The 21,598-nt window shown below is 38.5% G+C and overlaps 1 protein-coding gene and 1 long non-coding RNA gene across 2 annotated transcripts in view; one reads left to right on the top strand and one right to left on the bottom strand.

Moving 5' to 3' along the window:
* The first annotated feature begins 296 nt into the window (after window positions 1–296).
* LOC127630622 (uncharacterized) lies at window positions 297–9,435 on the top strand. The gene is made up of 3 exons (XR_007968886.1): window positions 297–385; window positions 4,566–4,617; window positions 9,346–9,435. It is a non-coding gene; the product is annotated as an uncharacterized LOC127630622 (long non-coding RNA).
* LOC127630617 (beta-1 adrenergic receptor-like) overlaps window positions 8,148–21,598 on the bottom strand; it is a 39,561-nt gene continuing 26,110 nt past the window's right edge. Inside the window, exon 2 of the mRNA XM_052108238.1 lies at window positions 8,148–11,260. Within this exon, the coding sequence (XP_051964198.1) occupies window positions 11,233–11,260 (28 nt within the window). The 3' untranslated portion in view covers window positions 8,148–11,232. The remainder of the gene's footprint in view (window positions 11,261–21,598) is intronic.

Below are 21,598 nucleotides of genomic sequence, written 5' to 3'. Positions count from 1 at the left end.
AAACAACTCCTAAATATTTTGAATTTGAACTGCAGTACCCATTTCAAATGCTTGTTGTCAATCTAACAAATAGCACCTTTAAGCAGTTGCTGTGCTAACATAGTTAGTTACCAAGCTGCACTTGGTTGTGCTTTCTTCCAGCATGTATTAGCATGCTACTGTTTACTGTCACTAGCTGGTATAAAAAAAAATTAAATAATAAAAAAATATTCATTTACAACCATACTTTGACATATCTAATTTAGTTTGTTTCACCCAATTCCCTCAACACAAAGTATTTGTGTAGAGATGACATAGTAATTTTAAGTCAATAAAACAAATTTCAAGCATGTGGAACCATTGTCCATGATTGAATCACATTCAGCCAAAGAGTAATTTTTTGAGAGTAAGTTCATGAAAAGAAATGATCACACATGTAGTTCACTTCTCCATACCTTATAACATAAAGTAATAAAAGTAATAGTTATATTTTTACATTTTGCCATAGCAAAAGTCACCACCTCGTTATTGTGGATGGTTGCCAGGTTGTTGAGGTGTAGTTGCCATGATGTCCTAAGTGGTGTTTAACATGTTTCTATGCAGTTGCTAGGGTGTTCTTGATGGTTGTTAGGCTGTTGCTTGGAGGTTGCTAACTGACCCAAGTAAAGAGATCACCCTCAAGCCTATAGCATTTGTTGAAATTCAGTATTTTGCAAAAGGGATAATCAAAGCGCCAACTATATGATTTCTTTTTCTCTGTATGTTGCAACACCTCTAAACTCACCAGGGTGTGATCTATGAATAATTTGTTTCCAATTGAACAATTGACAAAAGGTGGAATGAGTGAATATATATATATTCTAGAATACATATTATGGGACTGATTAAATAAATGCATAATCCCTACCAGATGGGTTCAAATGTCTCCAAATATCTGTAAGACCAAGATTTTTGCACATCCTGTGAAGTGTGACTATTGCTCTTGGGGCTTGCACAATTTTGCTTCACTATGATCATGGACTGGGTCTTAAAAGATTAAAGTGTCTTTTATTATAAAAGACAAAGTCTTTTCCAATATTATATCATGAAGGGTGCCAGTGGCTTGCAACAACCCTTCAAGATCTATAAAATGCCCTGATCATCAGCGTTAGTTGTGTAAATATTAGCCAAAATCATCCAGTCATTGACTCTATGAAGGACATTGCTTGTTGTGGGCATGTAAATATTTTGCAGCCATCCTTAGTATCTATTCTCAATTTTGCCGGGAACATCAGTGCAAAAGCGACCATTTCGTTCCGTTGATGTAATTCTTGAATCAATCATGTTTCTCTCTTGTTGAATTCGCAAAGTCTGGGAACAAGAAATTGCTGTGGTTCATCCAAGAAAGCCTTCCTTTACTCCTCCCCTCATGTAACACAAGATCTCAGAAATTTGGCCAGAATTGATTGGGGCCTGTCTTCCTCCACAGATCTCAGAGTCAGAACTCTGTGAGCTCACTTGATTTCCAGTTTATGGCCTGTTATGTCGTGCAGACTCGGGAATATCACCATATCTCTGCCTTCTTCGTTCCCAGGAATTCCAACAATTCAGACGTTGTTTCACATTTACATTTATGCATTTGGCAGACACTTTTATCCAAAGCGACTTACAGTGCACTTATTACAGGGACAATCCCCCCCGGAGGGATTCTGCCCCAGAGCAACCTGGAGTTAAGTGCCTTGCTCAAGGACACAATGGTGGTGACCGTGGGGTTAGAACTAGCGACCTTCCGATTAACAGCCCTGTGCTTTAGCCACTACGCCACCACCACTCCATTTTTCGATGGTTATGATTCTCAAGGTCTTCCAACTTTTCCCAGATGAGCTCCAAGTCTGCCTTGGTTGCTAGATAATCGATTTCTCAACATCTGACACACTTGTAACTAACTCAGTGAATTTAGTCTCCATGACAGTGATCAATTGACGTATTACAGCAAGATCCTCCAAGTCACCAATGACCTTTGTCACATTGCCATTATGCTCAACAGTTGAAGCTGAATCTCTTTCACCTCACTGGCCAAATTGAGACCTGGGCTTGTGGCCTGCTGCTAAGGGACTTCAGCTTGAGCTCTTCATGTCTCCAGAACCTGAGGATTTTGAAATCTTTGACTTATTGTCTTCATAGAACAGTTATGGAACAGGGTGTATCGAATCTCACTAGTTTATGACACAAAAAGTAGTAAAACTAGCAAAGTGTACAGAGCTTGCTGTTCACGCGTCCGAACCTTGCATGGCGTCACGCGACTCCCTTCCAAGGTTGATTATTAAATAATTACATTTTTGGGTCCGGGACCCTCCAAGGGCACACCAATGTGGAAAATGTGTCTTAGGGTGTCCAGTGATGTCGGATTAAAGTGTAAAAATTTTATAAATAATTAACATTAGAACAAAAGTTAGCAGCAATTGCAGAATTGAACATTACTACTGTTAATATTAATATATTAATAGTGAATATTTTAGACAACCTTTAGACAAAAACAAATGGTTCTAAATAGTACCAAATAAGGGTTCTTTGGCAGAACCATTTTTGGTGCTAAATAGAACCCTTTTTAAAGGTTCCATAAAGAACCTTCCTTTGAAAGTGCTATTTAAAATCAAATTTGCCATAAAGAACCTTTTTGATGCTGTACATTTCTGCTCCTATAAAACATTATAGCCTCAATTATGGTATTATATTATAAACACAAACAAACAAATACATAAATAAAATTAAAGGCATATGTCAATTAAGTACTTTTATTTTGTATTTAAATGAAAAATTGTGGGAAAAAATCATGCTTTTACAGTAATTGTTAGCTGAATACATTAATAAATGATTGTGATTAAATAAATGATTGTGATTAAATAATTCCAAATACATAAATCACTCATTAATGGAATAATATATATATATATATATATATATATATATATATATATATATATATATATATATATATATATATATATATATACTGTACATATTTACATTAATAAATACATATACATAACAATAAATGCATATTATTAGCAGACCCACACTGCTCCACACATTAAGGCTCAGACAGTAACATTTACATTCTTTTATCTTTTATAGTGAGAGCATTTTTCATTCCATACTGACAACCAATCGTTCAAGGAAGAGCGAAGTCCTTTGGAAACAAAAAATAGATACAACTAAGGCTAAATTCCACAAAAATATCTGCACAATCCTCTATTATGTCCTCACCATCCATCACTGTGTATTTTGGTGTAATTGATTGGCAGCCCCCCTCTGCAGGTAAAGAGGTTGTGGGGTCCAACAGCATCTGTCTGAATAGAAATACACAATTAGGTTCAGAGTCAGTTTTTCAGTATATGTGGAGAATATACACTCACTTAAAGGATTATTAGGAACACCATACTAATACTGTGTTTGACCCCCTTTCACCTTCAGAACTGCCTTAATTCTACATGGCATTGATTCAACAAGGTGCTGAAAGCATTCTTTAGAAATGTTGGCCCATATTGATAGGATAGCATCTTGCAGTTGATGGAGATTTGTGGGATGCACATCCAGGGCACAAAACTCCCGTTCCACCACATCCCAAAGATGCTCTATTGGGTTGAGATCTGGTGACTGTGGGGGCCATTTTAGTACAGTGAACTCATTGTCATGTTCAAGAAACCAATTTGAAATGATTCGAGCTTTGTGACATGGAGCAGTATCCTGCTGGAAGTAGCCATCTGAGGATGAGTACATGGTGGCCATAAAGGGAAGGACATGGTCAGAAACAATGCTCAGGTAGGCCGTGGCATTTAAATGATGCCCAATTGGCACTAAGGGGCCTAAAGTGTGCCAAGAAAACATCCCCCACACCATTACACCACCACCACCAGCCTGCACAGTGGTAACAAGGCATGATGGATCCATGTTCTCATTCTGTTTACGCCAAATTCTGACTCTACCATCTGAATGTCTCAACAGAAATCGAGACTCATCAGACCAGGCAACATTTTTCCAGTTTTCAACTGTCCAATTTTGGTGAGCTCTTGCAAATTGTAGCCTCTTTTTCCCATTTGTAGTGGAGATGAGTGGTACCCGGTGGGGTCTTCTGCTGTTGTAGCCCATCCTCCTCAAGGTTGTGCGTGTTGTGGCTTCACAAATGCTTTGCTGCATGCCTCGGTTGTAACGAGTGGTTATTTCAGGCAAAGTTGCCCTTCTATCAGCTTGAATCAGTCGGCCCATTCTCCTCTGACCTCTAGCATCAACAAGGCATTTTCACCCACAGGACTGCCGCATACTGGATGTTTTTCCCTTTTCACACCATTCTTTGTAAACCCTAGAAATGGTTGTGCGTGAAAATCCCAGTAACTGAGCAGATTGTGAAATCTGGCACCAACAACCATGTCACGCTCAAAATTGCTTAAATCACCTTTCTTTCCCATTCTGACATTCAGTTTGGAGTTCAGGAGATTGTCTTGACCAGGACCACTCCCCTAAATGCATTAAAGCAACTGCCATGTGATTGGTTGATTAGATAATTGCACTAATGAGAAATTTAACAGGTGTTCCTAATAATCCTTTAGGTGAGTGTATGTGAGCCCTTCACAATGTGAAAAAGAAAAGGTGAAATAAAAGGTGAGGATTTAATTTAATTTATTTATTTTGTTACTGGGCAAAATGTTTATGCATAAACCTAAGTAAATAATTGAAACATTCCAAAATTCTGTATGGATAACAAATTCAGTCTTTATCACTCACGTGCTTCGTGGAGAAGCGTAGAGAAGTGTCCTCACTGAACACAGCTGGAAGACATAGTGTATCTGCTTTTTTTTTCTCCCCTTTTCTCCCCAAATTGGAATGCCCAATTCCCAATGCTTTCTAAGTTCTTGTGGTGGTGTAGTGACACATCATTCCAGGTGGTGGAGGACGAATCTCAGTTGCCTCCATGCCTGAGACTGTCAATCCGTGCATCTTATCACGTGGGTTGTTGAGCGCATTACCGCGGAGAGCTAGCGGGTGTGGAGGCTTCATGCTATTCTCCGTGGTATCCACACACAACTCTCCACTTGCCCCACCAAGAGCGAGAACCACATTATAGCAACCACGAGGAGGTTAACTCAACGTGACTCTGCCCACCCTAGCAACCGGGCCAATTGGTTGCTCAGGAAGCCTGACTGGAGTCACCCAGCATGCCCTGGATTCGGTGTATCTGCTTTTTTGTAAACATATGATACAAAGAAATTACATTGTATTACATAATCATAGTGTATAAATTAATGGCAAAAATAGATATAAAAATGAGAGATAAAAAGTACTATTTAAAACTCACATAATCTGATAGCTTTAAGGCAGGCATAAGCTGTTATCTCATACTGCTGGTGGGATGGAAACCTGAAAATTACCACCTTTTTCTAGAACATATTATCAGTATTTTATAAAAAATTACAAAATGACAGCTCACCTCTTGAGTTGGTCACACTTGCATGTTCTGGTAGAGATCTATAAAATAAAATAAAAAGACAATCTAATGTCTAGTAGATCACCAGATACAGAAAGATTTACTTTGTAAAGGTTAAAATGTAAAGCGCTTAATATAAACTTGCTCAACATTTTGCAAAAATGTTCCCACGTGCTGTGCTGCCTTGATCAAGTAGTGACAAAAGTGGCTGTTGTCTGTTAACAGGCATAGTTTAATTAATTCTGTGATTATTATTTAAAGGTTATTATAAGCACTAAAGTTGGTCCATCAGTTTCATGCCCTGCAGGATGAGAAAAACAGATGTCATGAGCTCTTGGTTCTATCTTCTTGAATTCTCATCAGGATTATTATTTGGAAAAATTTACTGGATGCAGGTTTTATTTTGACATTGCGGCTATATTTCTAAATCTAAAGGTTAAAAAGCTCTGAGGAAAATAATGTATCATTATTGAGTGAGTAGAGGTTAATGTTGCAACAAGAACAATTATTTTGTGCAATTAGTCATGGCAAACCTCTGGCTCCCAAACAGCACATTTACGATAAACTATAATCTTTAAATTCGCCAAAGTTTTACTTTTAGAAACATAGAGTGATGCAAAAGAAAAATAAGCAACTTTCCTGCTAAAACTATTAATGGGTATATATATATATATATATATATATATATATATATATATATATATATATATATATATATATATATATATATAACCCGTCAGTAAAGAACCTTTGAAGAACCATCTTTTTTGAGTGAAGATAATATGGACAATTTTCTTTGGCTTCAGTAAAATGACAACATAATTGCCTATTTCATTTTGCGGACATGTCTTTATACATTTTTTTTTTCCCCCCACACACAATTTTTTTCACATTGTGTAAATGGATCTTACTACATGAAAATATAGTATATATAGCTGATTTAATATTTCAGGAAGGGGGTCCCTTGCAATATCATCATCTGAAAGTTTGAAAACCCCCGTCTTAATCTTGTGACAGATGGACTTGACTCGACTATGCACAAATTCAAAGGAAACATTGTGTAAAAAATTATCTCCGCTCAATAGGTCCTTAAAATGCAAGTGGATGGTGATCAGACATTTGAAGCTCCAAAAAGAACAGACAGGCAGCATAAACATCATCCACACGACTCCAGCTGTTAAATTAATGTCTTCTAAAGTGATACAACCACTTTTGGTGCAAAAAATTTCAATATTTATTTTCTTTTTAACTATAAACCATCGCATCCATTCAGCAGCATGTGGTTTCTCGTGTGACAAATTCACATTGGCATGTTACGGACGTAATCTATCATTCTTCTTCCGGTTGAGAAATCCAGGATAAGCACACAAACACACCACTGTGAGTAAACAGATACAAATACAGATCTAAACCAAAAACATGAAGCTTCTGTTCAGCGATCATCCTTCTCTGTTGTAAACAGCGCTCCTCTTTCGGGTGTGTCGCAAGTGTGTCAGTTCTCACATGAATGGCAACGCGATTATGTCACACGCGCACTGCTGCTGACCGAAAGCAATATTTTAGTTAAAAAGTACTTAAATATTGATCTTTTTTCACACCAAAATTGTGAATATATATATATATATGAAAGTTTTGTCAGATTTAGATAACACATTTTTCCCCACCAAGTACATACGCAAACATTCTGAGACCCACATCTGAATAATTAGGAGCTTTATTTATTCATTTCACAATAATGATCATGTCCATTTACTCAAAACATGTACACATACATACAATAAAACAAGAGGGAATTATGTACAGAGACCCTCCCCCCCACCCCCAATTTGTATTCCCTTTGCAATTCAACATTTGATCTCTGCCACTCTACATGATCATTAAAAATAGCCTACCTAAAATTCTATTTTCACATTTGTCCTGTTAACATCAGAACGCCATCATCAAACCACTATCTTACAGCATCAGGTTAGTATTTCAGACCTAAAAAAAAAAAAATAATAATTTTTTATGTTGTTTAGAATTCATTGTTACAGAGAAAATTCTGTGAAAGAACGCATGAACTAGCTCTATGAAACGTGTTGGTATGAGATGGCAGATGATTGCAAACATATTAACAGATTTATGGTAACTACCACTTTAAATATAGGAACTTATATTGTACAAAAAATTGCATTCCCTCTCAGCCCACTATGTCAAAAATACATTCTAGCAGATGAGGCTCCGGTGCTTGCTTATAGGCCTATGTTAGCGTAATTAAAAAAAGCAATATTGTGCGTATGAGTCCTGTACATTTTTTAAGGAGTGTAATGCTTATCATTTTTTCCATCTCCAGTGAACCGGAAAACAATAAGTAGCAGCGTAGAACATGAGTAAACAAAACAAATCTGAAAAGGGTCAATGTGAAATATTAGTTAATGAAGAATTGGACTTCTTTACATTGTCTATCATTCGCTTTCCCTTGATGTTGATGAAAAATGTTGAGTCCTACACCCTGGCCTACACTGCAAGCGATTGGCACGATGCAACAAAACAATAATGTTGCTGTTATAATCAATGAAGCTGTCTACAATTCAAGTGTTGCTTGTAATGTTCTCGGAAGCAGCCTATTATTGCACTATTGTCACATCATACATTTTTACAGAATTTTATTTTGGCCCGTTTTAGCCTTTTTAGTTTTGTAGGACAGTAGAGGTAGAAAGTGGGAAAAGTGGGTGGGGGGGATTGGGACATGACCCAGGCCGGATTTGAACCCATGTCCTTGTGCGCCACATTCTGCACCACAGCTCTGACAGTTGCTGTGTAGATTGGGTTTTAGACTGGGAAGTGCTTTAGCTTATACTGAGGTGGCTGGACTGGGATTAATCAGTGGACAACAAGTATACAATTGCAATAGTTCACCAATAAATAACATTTCTGTTATAATTTACTCCCCCTCATGTCGTTTCAAACCTGTATGACTTTTTGTCTTATGTAAAACACAAAAGAGGTTTTAATGAATATCCCAATCCATATTTTCAATACACTGGCGGTGGAGAAAGCCTCACTTTAAATCGTATAAAAAGGACCCAAATGCATCATAAAACACATCCATGCTATTTCTGCATCATATTACAATACATAAGGCATACGATAATTTTTGGTATAATATTTTGTGAAAAGTAGCATAGCGTTAAAAACGGTGCAGGCCACTGTAAACAAGCTCCTCTTATAGCGCTTATGAATGTGTGATTGATGTCAAGATTCTCACTTAAGAAAAACAAAACACACACAGTACATTTCTGGTTGTTGCTCACCTCTCTTAATCTTATGTCCAGGGTTGGACTGTAACAGAATACTAGTTACCCCGTTACATGTTCAGAACACAAAAATTAATTAACTGAATTTAGCCCTAGTGATGTTTTCAAGCACCCCTATTCAGATTTCAGTTACGTTAAACAATTTTGTTCTAAAACACTTTTAGAATACTTCCATCATGACTAAAAAAACAAGGCACATGTGTTAATAAAATTTTCAGCCAACTAGCTATCAAGATTCACTTGGATGTTAAACATCAACATAATCACACGGGAAGTCAGCATGTTGTTTCTAAGAGATTCAGTATCCTAGGATTGGCCACATAATGCCGACTCACCGACAAACGGCATCTTCTATTATACATTTTTGCATCGGCTCCAGCATGCTTATCTTCCCTTATGGAGTGACCGGAAGCATGTTGTGTCAGCAGTGTGGGAGACCCGGATTTGAATCCAGCATTGAAACCTGGATGTAATCGCATTCGCATAATCAATAACAAGCACAATTTGGAGGTTGCATTTTCCCCTTTAACATAACATTTTTACTCCACTGATGGTTAGGTTTATATTTGGGGTTTCAGTTTATAAAATATGCTTTCCTCTTCATTGTAGGCATGCACAGCTGAAAACAACTCACTTCACAACTCACTTTTGGCGCCCCTCTGTGGACATTACACCCGGAAAATGGAGCGCACATGTGCCGCTACACCCAACAACACTTACCGCTTTGGCCACTGCGGGCAGTGTTTGAATTTTAAGTAAGGACAGACTTATTTTAGCTAAGGAATTTCAACCAACTGTTTTCCATTTTACCGTGAGATCAGTCTGTAAAAGTAGGGGTATAATGGTACAGATTAAATAATATAGACATTTTACACATAATTGTTCCCCTTGTGCCTTCCCTGTATAGATATGTTTTCTAGAAGGATTCTAAAAGTAGTCTGAATGTTACATTTATGAGAGTGTATTTAGTATTCTGCCCAACTTTTGGCCCAACAATGCTTTTTTTAACCTTTAAAGTGAGGCATTATCCACTTCTACTGTTATGAAAAGATGGACCAGAGTATTCTTTAATTTTTTTCCTTTTGTGTTCTGCTTAAGAAAGTCATACAGGTTTGTAATGACATGAGGGTGAGTAAATTATGACCATTTTAATTTTGGGGCGAACTTTTACCTTTACAACACATACTGTATATATATTTATACATATTAGGGCTGTCGATTTAACGCGTTAATTCAGTGCAATTAATTGTACAAAAAACACTTGAAGGAGCACAAATGCGAACTAAGGGATCTAAAGATTTGTTTAAAGATTGAGTATTAAACTATATTTACCATGAAACAGTGAACTAAACATTTTATGTTTATGATGCAATGCACCCGAGACACTACACAAGCATGTCTGACGCAGGTGTAAATAGACGGGCTCTTAAACAAGCCCTCATAATAAATCTCCAACTGATTAACAAATTCACTTGTGAAATGGATTGCTGTGAACTGTGTGCCAATGATTAACTTATGATAAATAATATGGTAGTAAACAATACATTGTATTCTAAAGCCACTTTTTGTATTGTCTTATCAATGATTAACTCTTCTGCCACGAGAATGTAATGCATTTTAATTATCTGAATATTTTTTATATATATATATATATATATAATTTTGTAATATTTAAAGATAACTATGTTTAATTATATATTAATATAAATATGTATAATCATTTTATATAGAATTATTGTTAGGCCTATATGATGGGCTTTCTCAGCAAATATTTGTATATGCGATTAATCGCGATTAATTAATCGGGACACCATGTAATTAATTCGATTAAAAATTTTAATTGATTGACAGCCCTAATATATATATATATATATATTAATGTGGTAAGCATCTTACACATTCACAGCTACAATGTGGGGAGTAAAATAAATAGAAAATAATTTAAGATATTGTACAAAATCAAAAAGAAACAAAGTTCAGCTTGGAAAATCTATTCAGAGTTATTGTGTCCAGGTGTGTGAAGAAGCTGTTAAAGTCCTTACTAATAACATGGCACTGATTCATGGTTTGTCATATAAACTGGACTAAACCGGGCTGAAGTGGATTGCTCCAGTGCTCCTCTCTTTAACAGAACTTAAGCAGTACCGGCTTAAAGTGGATCGCTCCAGTACTCCTCTCCTTAACAGAACGTAAGCAGTACCGTCTTGAAGTGGATCGACCCATTACACTTCTCTGTAAGCAGTACCAGTTCTGTCGCTCTCTCCATAGACAGGCTGTTCTCACAGAACTTGTCAGTATGGCTTTACACTCTTCTGTCTGTCTGTCTCTCTTCATCTTCAGAAAGATTATTTTCAGAGGAGGCTCCCCTCATGACTTTATGTAGATTTAGTAGGGCCTTGTGGTCTCTGCTGGGGAAGGCCAGCCAAATGTGACTTCAGTCAGTCCTTTCTCCATTTCTTCCTCAGCATTCCTCTCTTTCAGCCATGCCAGATGCTCTTAGCCATCCTGGTCCTGTAGGTTACAGCTGAGGGAAATTTAAAAAAAAAAAGAACAGACTGTGTTAAGGGTTATCTTGCCAAATTTGAATTTTTAGTCTGGGCAGTGGCACATATAGCAGTTGCTAATGATATAAAGAGGTGTTGTACACACGAGAAGTGCATTTGAATAGTCAAAGCTGTACACAGGGATAACATCAACATTAACTGCACTGGCTCCATATTCGTCTGTCAATCTGACAGTCAGTGGCAGGAGAAAGGCAATATTTGTCAAATGCTATTTGGATGAACAAGTATGGTCCCCTTCCCTGTCGCATGTCAGTTCGCAAATGGTCTCTCATCTTAAAAAGTCCTATATGTTGGATATGGCGCAGGTTTATGGAAATGATACATTATACAATCAATAGGTGATTGATTAGTCAAAATTCACCACATGTACGTTATTTCAAAGAACAAATATGTCTTCGTAATCATCGTAATCTTTCAGCAAAATTTTGCTTTCCTTTCCTTTTCAGCTGACATAATCAAGCCCTTCCCACCAACCATTTCAAGTCATTTAGAGACCAAGCTTCAAGATCCAACAAATTCCTGAAGTCGTTTTTCAAGTTAAATATCAGACATGGGGACTTGTGACTTGGTGACTTGGACTCGAGTCGCTATTTTTATGACTTGTGACTTGACAAAAAATAAAATACTTGAGACTTGACTCGGACTTGGAAGTTAAAGACCCGGGACTTGACTTGGACTTGACTTGACATAGCCTGTGACTTGACTTGACTTGACTTGCCCAAGAAAAAAATACTTGGGACTTACTTGAGACTTGAAGGTTAAGACTTGAGACTTACTTGAGACTTGCACATGTGTGACTTGGTCCCATCTCTGTTAAATATCTGTTTTAACAGGAAATATGTCAGATTACGGAAGTAAAATGTTATTTCATGTTAAATCTAAGGATCATATAAAGGAATGTTCAAACATCAATCGACAGCATTTGTGGCAAAATGTTGATTACCACAAAAATGTATTTTGACATGTTCCACCTTTTCTTTATAAAACAAAACAAAAACCGGGTTACATTGAGACACTTACAATAGAAGTGAATGGGGTACATTTTTGGAGGGTTTAAAGGCAGAAATGTAAAGCTTTTACTTTTATTAATTTACCTACATTAATTATTCTATTAAAACGCGTATACTATTTGAGCTATAAAGTTTAAAATGTTCTTTTTTTTGCGTCATTTAAGGGTTTACAACGTTATATCGTCATAACGAAGTTGTACAAGTAGATATTATTTTACACAGACAAGATTAGGATGTAATTTTATCACAATAAAATCACGTTAACAGGCATTTTGTCTTGTGACTGTACTTTTTGAAACAATTAGTGATTGGCCCCATTCACTTCCATTGTAAGTGCCTCACTGTAACCCAGATTTATTTTTAATTGTTTTAAGGAGGGGCAATCACAATTAGTTTTGCAATAATTAACATTCTGCCACAAATTCTGTTGATTGAGCTTAACGTGTAAATCCTTTAATCAATGTGTATACCTTTATGATTAATGATGTGTTATGGTTTATGGTTCATTTGTAGCAGATTGTGAGATATCTGTGCACATATGAGATATATATTCTACTACTAATAAAATGACTTGATCCTAGGAGTTGTGGGTGCATGTGCTTCTTACATGTTGAGTCATGGTGCTCATGCGGGTGATGCTGGTTTAAGACCAGCCTACGAAGCATTCTGATCCAATTGCCCTGTCACTGTGCACAGACTTTTTCTCTTTAAAATATGCCATAAAAATAGACTTGACCTGAAGGGATATTCTAGTGGTACTTTTGACAGTAATATTAATCTCTGGTGAAGCTCTGTTAAACCTCTCAGTAACCTTATTGCACCACTGTGAGCCCTACCTCTTGTTCTCCACTATTTTCTTTCTCTTTAAATGCCTGAGATTCTGATCCTATCTCAGCTACTGTACATGTCTCCACAGGAACACGTAAACAATACAGAGCATTTATATGCTATCAGAGGAAAGAGGAAAAAACAAAATGAGAAATACGGAGAGTCCCTGCCCCACTGCTCAATCCTAAGGGGGGTGGCATCATGGAAAAAGACGATTGTCAAATCACCAATAAAATCAGATGAAAATAGTATCATACATTTTGCTGCCAGCTCAAATCAGATCAACCTGTCATTTTTCATAGCAGTTCAGCATACTGTACACATTATATAAATTAGTTAAATATCCATTTGTTCCTGTACCTATTTAATATCTCAATGAAACATGTCTGATCGGGGTGTGGTGGACATAGCACAGTCCAACATGGGTTTTTAACCATGGGTTAAGACCAAGTAAGAAGCTCTATGACACATTGTCCATATTGCTATATTAATGTCAAACAATACATAGCCTGCCCTTGGCTGTAGGCAGCCGGATTGGCCGGATACCCACTTCAGGTCAGTGCTAGTGCAGCCTTGCTTCTGTTTTTGCATTTGAGTGAAGCTCTCTATTTAATCCATGAAAAGGCATTAAGTGCGAACACGGGGAGATTTTCACATTTTCAGCAAATGTAGATGGCTAGGTTGGCAATTTTTAGAACAATTTTGGCCATTGTTTTATTAGTCCAGTGAAATATCAGATGTAAAACATTTGTCAACTTCAATGATTGATGACCTGAAAATATTTTATTCATGTCTGGCCTCGTTGCCATGCCCAGAAAGGCCACCTGGAACACATTTCGCGTTTCTTCTAGTTGTGATCTCGCTAACTCAGCTTAAGCTGTCATGCTTCCTCTGCCGTTTTTCTTACAAAGTCATTCCTTTACACAGAAAGCTTTGAGAGTTATACAACACCATAGGGGTCAAAGGGGTCTGTTATGTTATAATTTCAAATTGGTCGGTGCTTTTCCCAGTGTAATTATTCCAATTAATAACCAAATTTATGAATTGACCATTTTTTTTTTTCCATTTCAATATTCATATCCACATAGATATTATGTTTTGCTGGCTGTGTCTGGTTATCAGAATTGTTTCGTCAGGGCATGTTCGTTTCATGTATGCACAGTGCAAGAATGTTTTTATTTATTATCAGTTTATCAATCTTAATCAGTATTTTTCTCTTGTGTTCCAGTAAAAAAAATAAAATAAATCCAAATATTCTACATTAAGATTATTAAGTTATTAAGACTTGTTTTCAGAAAATGTATTGGAGAATGAGTTGTTTTTTAAATAATTTTTTTCTCATTAGCAATATTTATTATTATTAGTTTTCTTTTTAAGCACAAATCTAACAAAATTAAGATTTTTATGCTTAAAAAAATTGCCAACGGGATAAAAAAATAACTACATTTTACTTCAGTTCTTATTTCAAATCTTACTTCACTATCTTGAGTCTCAATTATTTTTAAGGATGTCTAGCTATTTTACTGGAAAACAAGACAAAAATACAGATTTAGAAAATGTTTGCAGAGCAATGTTTACTTGTGTGTGATTTCTCTCTGTCTTTCTGCTCTTTTGTGAATGCATAGCCGATTAAATCATAAAGAATCAAAAGTCCTAAGGGTATTTTTAACATTTAGTGTCTAATCTGTTGGGAGAATGTGTCTGCCTCCATTCATATACATGCAAGGACAGTGAAAATAAGACCAAAAAATTCCACCGCAGAATAACTGGAATTTCTTTTGCATTGCACTGTTGATTAAACGATCATGTTTTTTTTCATCTAGCCACCTACTGTACATCGTTGCCTTAATCATCTTCATGCCAATTTTCCATTTGTCATTAAAAGAGGACCCATCTTCTTATTGGAAAAAGAACCTTACTTTAAGGACAAAGCACCATAAAAGAATCATAAAAAGTAGTCCACTTTACTTCCTATATTCCAAGTCCATATTCCATATTCCAAGTGTTCTGAAGCCATACGATTTAGCTTTAAGAGAAGAACAGACCAAAATGTAAGCTATTGATCACTGATAATCTTTCTTTCTGACCATAGCTCTTAAAACTTATTTTTGTATTTATTGTTGCCACATCTCATTAGTGTGGACCAATGGCAATTGGCATCAGTGATTTCAAACCTGGTGCAATGCATCTAAAGGCACTATTTTTTAATTAACAGCAAGCATGAATAATATTTGAGAGCTTTGTCAGTGAATAACTGCTTTCAGTTTGTTCCTTACACATAGCTATGGTATGGCTTCAATAGACTTAGAATATAGTCCTAGAACTATTCCTTTAAGGTATGTGTTTGAGAAAGTGTGCATAATACTAAATAAATATCATGCTTTTTGTGTTTGTTTCTCTCTGTTCCACTCTCTAGTAACTTGACCAGTTTCTTAGATTAACTGTGGCTCAGCGTTTCAATATTTGAGACACTTCAGTTTATCAATGGACACTTACGTGAGTGTTTTTAAAGTCCAAAAAAGCACTTCATTTTGATTTAGCTTTCATTTAACTCTCACTGGCCATAGTGTTTTCATTTTAGATGAATCCAAGTCATTTATTTAGTACAATACCTGTCACGCACTGTGCCTGAGAGGACGTTAAGTCGCCATTGTAATAAAATGTGGACCAGCAGTGGAAAGCATGATTTATTTCTAGCTAAATGGAAAGGTTTTGCTTGTGCCATGGGCAGAATATCGGTATCCTGTATGACTTGACTCATTTATCAAGTGGATGTTGGAACTACCCAACTGTTGGAACTACCCAACACTGTTGCATGGAACCACTAGAAACAGTTTTTTAAGTAAATCCAACCGAGTGTATCATCATGATGCACCCTTTACCATCACCTTTAATCAGTAAACATTTTTGTCAGTTATTTTGTTGATGAGATTGAGATTGAAAAGGCTGCATAAACATGATACAAGCAACAACCTCTTTTCAACAATTATTTCACCATTTGGTTTCTCATAAAAAAAATGCAGATGCATGCTCTCAAGCATTGAGTGACATTGTTCAGTGTTGGTAATGGGAGTAAAAGGCTTTCTAGATATATCAAGGAAGTGACCACTTCACTGGGAACCAAGTTTTGACAGGACTGGGTGACTCTATTGTTGATCATTCCACCCAGACAGGGTTCTCTCCAAAAAAAAACCCTACGTGATCCAAGCTCAGAGAGTTGGCCCTAGTTCAGCCCAATCATGCTGTATGTTCCATCAGTGTTCACAGCAATCCAGCTTTCGCTTGTTTGCTTTGTCACAGACACATCCATCTTTTGTGTCAAGGGAGCTTAGTGTCATTAAATTTGTGCATAAATGTTTGTGCAGTCATTTTCAGTAACAAGCCGTCGTAACAAGATGTCGTGTTCCGATTATGTGCTTTGATGGATGTAGCTCTGTCCCGTCTTTCAGCACAATGGAGCATTTCCAAGGCTGATTTCATGCTCCAATACCAGCTGTACCAAACAATTACATGCCCCAAATATCCCTTAGATGCAACAGCTTCATAATGTGCCTGTTGTCAAACTAATTAACACTGTCCGCTCTTAAATTAACTGATAAGAATTCAGGTCAGGGATCAGAACATTGATATAATTTCGCCAACGTGGTCAAATTACAGTATTAGCATGACTGAGGAAATTATCTCACAATCTGCATGTGTTCTGACACGTTTTGTTCACCTTAACATTTAATCAAAAACAGGCCTGAATAGGGCCAAAAAAGACTTGAAGTTAGATAGGCTTCATGGGTCCATGAAATTGTTTTATGTGGACAGTTTTCTTTCTTGTGTTGGCATGTTTATTTAACTAGAATATAGCCATGATCTTTGATTTACTAGAGAAAGGGGGAAGGACAAATACCATGTGCAACTGACTAGCAATAACAACGAGAGCAGGCAGGAAGTCCAAGGGGGCACAGAGGGCAGGCAGGAAGTTCAGGGGGGCACAAAGGGCAGGCAGGATGTCCAGGGGGGCACAGAGGGCAGGCAGGAAGTCCAGGGGGGCACAGAGGGCAGGCAGGCAGTCCAGGGGGGCACAAAGGGCATGCAGGAAGTCCAGGGGGGCACAGAGGGGCAGACAAGGAAAAAATCGACCGGTTCGGGGAGCCTGGGAGGTGGCCACAGGACAGGGACAGGTCGAGGAGGCCTGGGAGGCGGCCTTCGGACAGGGACAGGTCTAGGTGGTCTGGGAGATGGCCGCAGAGCAGGGGCCGGCCCAGGGGACCTGGGAGGAGGCCATCGGACAGGGACAGGTCCCGGAGGCGGAGCCGTAGGAGGCTCGTGAGGCGGAGCCGCGGGAGGCGGAGCCGTGGGAGGCTCGGAAGGTGGAGCCATAGGAGGCTGAGCCATAGGAGGCGGAGCTCTGGAAAGCTCGGGAGGCTCGAAAGGCGGAGCTCTGGAAAGCTCGGATGACGCTGGTTCTGGGACGGTCATGGCTACTGGCGCTGGCTCTTGGACGGTCGAGGCTACAGGCGCTGGCTCAGGGACGGTCGAGGCTACAGGCGCTGGCTCGGGGACGGTCGAGGCTACAGGCGCTGGCTCACTGACCTCTGAGGCGACAGGCACTGGCTCACTGACCTCTGAGGCGACAGGCGCGCTCACGGTGACATGCGTAGGTGCAGGCTCGCTCACGGTGACATGCGTAGGCTCGCTCACAGTGACATGCATAGGCGCTGGCTCGCTCACCGTGACAGACGTGGGCACTGGTTCGCTCACCGTGAAAGGCGTGGGCTCTGGCTCGAAGACCGGGGCAGGCGTGGGCCGGAGGGCGGAAGCCCGTCTTCTCTCCCTCCTCCGGGCAGACGAAGAGGGCCGCGCTGGCCCCTGGAAGGCGACTGACGTGAGGGTGACCTCGTTGACAGGTGGAGTTGGTGTTACAGGGGGCGCCTGAAGGGACTCCACTGTGGACGGTGAGGAAGGGTCCTTCTCAGCAGCGCCCACCGCGAGCGTTGAGTCGCACACCCGTAGGGTCGCCACCAGGAAGTCGCGGAGGGTCCAGTCACGCGTTGCCGGTGTTAGCCGCTCCTTCAGTGCGAGGTGCAGATTGCCCCTGAAGAAGACCACCAGAGAGGAGTCCGGGAAATCCGAAATACTCGCCAGCTTAAGGAAGTCGCGGATGTGGTCCTCTATAGGGCGGTCTTCTTGTTGCAAGCAGAGCAGATGGTAGTTTGCTCGCTGAACTGCTGGATCCATAGTTGGTCTATCGTTCTGTTATGAATGATCAGCGAAGGCAGATGAGGAGATGCGGATCCAAGTGCAGTTCAGCTTTATTAATGAAATAAACAAGGCAGGTACACAGAAAACACGGGAACAAAGGAAAAACCCTCAATGGGGAAATAAACACAAGACTGAGAAAACGGGCAGGGAACACATACCAGGCTAACAACATTCAACGATAGACCCCGACTGAACAAACAGACAGGGTTTAAATACACTGACAAGGGAAGACAGGAACCAATGAACAACAGAACTCAAAACAAGATAACAAGGTGAATAAACAGAAACCAATGGTCGACTAATGAGGACAGGTGAAAACAATGACAGAGAACACGAACGCTAACAAGGAGACTATGGAGTTAAACAAGGGACAAAAGTGAAAACTAAGGAGTTACAAAAGTGACAAAAATGACAACCAAGGGGTAACAGTGAGAACAAGACGAGGTATGCCTAACAGTAAGGACGTTTAATATAACTTTTATGTCAGGGCACAAGCTGAAAGATTAAATGTAGCAATAATCGCTGAGTAATCGTTCTAATAATCGTTAGATTAATCGATTATAAAAATAATGGTTAGTTGCAGCTCTAGATGACAACACTATTAAAGCTATCAAGCATCCCTTCAAATTTTTCCATCAGCAGGTTCTAAACAATTTAAGCAATTTAGGAAAATCTAAGATAACTTTTTCAAAGTCTGTTGTAAGTGCCACACTTAATGCTGTCAGTTGGTGGTGCTATGACCGTGACCCACAATAGCTACATTCATGTGATTAGCCCCCAAGAAAAAAAAAATACATCTCAATTTTGAATCTAAATCACACAATGCACGCAGAAGATATGAGACACTTCCTGTTTGCCTATTTTTGCCATTCATTTAGTGAATCATAATGGCAACACCATTCAATATTTAAAAATCTGAAAAATCTAAATTAATGTAGGGCAAATGAGGACATACATTATAGAATACTGCATGTTCACACTGACCACATATTATAATATTTATTTTTCTGTTCATAAATACCGCACCGCACCGAAACAGTGACCCTAAAACCGTAATACAAACAGAACCGTGAGAAATTTGAAACTATCTATCTATATTGTAGCAAGCAGGGCATGGCCGAGCAGTGTCAGGGCAGAGTGAGACCGGAAAGATAAGTGGCAAACGATTTCCACCTGTTTGTCTGGCGTTCCAGGGAGGAATGGCGGGAGTATTTAAGGAGAGAAGACAGCAGCAGATGGGGAGAGACAAATGCACGGAGCTATGTGCAATTGTGCCACACCGACTGCTGATAAGCAATGCTGTTGAGTGTTGTTGAATGTGTTTGTTTATTGTGCAAAAAAGCATGTTTATACACCACAGTGTGTGTGTGTGTGTGTGTGTGTGTGTGTGTGTGTGTGTGTGTGTGTGTGTGTATATATATATATATATATATATATATATATATATATATATTCATTTTTTGTTTTATTGCAAACTGATTAATGTTTGCTATAATTGAATCTAATTATTTATTGAAATAATATGTAGATCTGAAGTTTATATTGTAATGAAGTAATGTACCATTTTTATATATCCCTAAAATTGCTTTAAATTAACAAATATAATTCAATGCATTAGGTGTTAAGTTGGTCTAGGTAGAGCTTTAAGAGCACAGAAGTCATTCACCAACACAAGTTTAGGTGCAGCTCAACTACAACAACAAAAATATTTCTGTATGAATAGGCAATAGTCTTCATGACGCAACCGGTTTTCGAAGAACTTAGGCTACTCGCAATAATATTGCTACATTTTGTTTGAAGTTCACGTGACGTGACACCCTCCCCCTCCCGCTACTAGAGAGAGGCAGCTTGTGTCACTCTGGAGGAAAACTGAAAGGTCAAGAAAAAAGTAACGCAGCCTTTTAGACTTTATCTAAAAGAAGAGTAATGGTGATGTTAACAACATGTTTAGCTTAAGGTTTTAAACGTGTGGGCTGGTCAAGGGCGTCCAAATGCAGGGTGAACATACGTCCTCTTTTTCGCAGACATGTCCTCTTTTTCAGACCTTAAAAAAGCATCCGGCAGGGATTTCTAAATTTGCGAAAAGGATAATTTTGCTTTAACCCCTCTTTGCAAGTCCCGCCTTCTCGCACACCAATTGGTCGATTAAAAGGGGTTTGCAGCAACTATTGGCCAAATTCCTGCCTGTCAATCGCTCCGCGAACACGGTTGTGTTCAGTATCAAACAGTTGCTTGAAGCAGCAAATGACAGCTGAGGGGAAACAATGCCCAAACGAAAGTGCAAATTTACAGAAGATTTGCACAAAAAATGGCCATGCTTTCGTCCAGGTCGAGATCCGTAGGAAGCAGAATGTATGACATGTAAAGCTGACACTTATGTGTCAGTTGCTAATAACGGTGCAAAGTGATTTAGAAGCACACATTAGCTCTGCTATGCATAAAGTGTCAGCGAAAGGTGAAAATGCATCAGGTAAATTAACGGACTACTTTTTGTGACCAGGTAAAATTGTTATCACTTTGCTTCATTGTCTATGGCCATTCAAAATAATATTAATAGTAAATGAAGGTACACTCATGGCATCAAATATTTTATTTTCATACATGGACATTCAAAAGAACGGTGGAAATGTATATTTATTTATGTTATGCTAATAGTGTGTCTTTTTCACTGTATTAGAGTTTGCATTCACTGTAGCACTGTTTTGAACCCTATCTCCCCCCGGCAAATAAAATGTGTCCTCTATTGTGTCACCCTACCAAATGTCCAAATTCAAGAAATAACTATAACGTTATGCTTGCATTTAGAAATAAGTGTAAATTTGGTGGAGAAATATCCAACATCTTAATCATAATTGCCATAGCCAGTGGATGACACCAGTTTCTTATTGTGGTTTATCCGGGTTTGTCTCATAGGCCAAGTAAATCAGTTCAGTTGAAAAAATGGTCTGCATGGGGTATGCTAATCCACTTATGCCAGTAACCATCAACTGACTGGCTTAGATGTTCATATTAGAGTAAACTAATGTTACACCAAAATAAATTGTTTTACTGTTTAATTATAAATCAGGAAATTAGCCATTTTTGAAGTACACATTGAAATTTCCAATGAACATCACATGTACTTCAGTGTTTCCCATTAATTGACTAGACTCTGGCAGCCTGCCACAGTCTCATTTGCCCCGCCACGGTCTCATAATGAACCAAAAA

This window comes from Xyrauchen texanus, chromosome 37 (assembly GCF_025860055.1).
Source record: "Xyrauchen texanus isolate HMW12.3.18 chromosome 37, RBS_HiC_50CHRs, whole genome shotgun sequence".
Lineage (NCBI taxonomy): Eukaryota > Metazoa > Chordata > Actinopteri > Cypriniformes > Catostomidae > Xyrauchen > Xyrauchen texanus.
The sequence above is the reverse complement of the archived record's forward strand: the minus strand, read 5'-3'. Positions and strand labels throughout refer to the sequence as shown.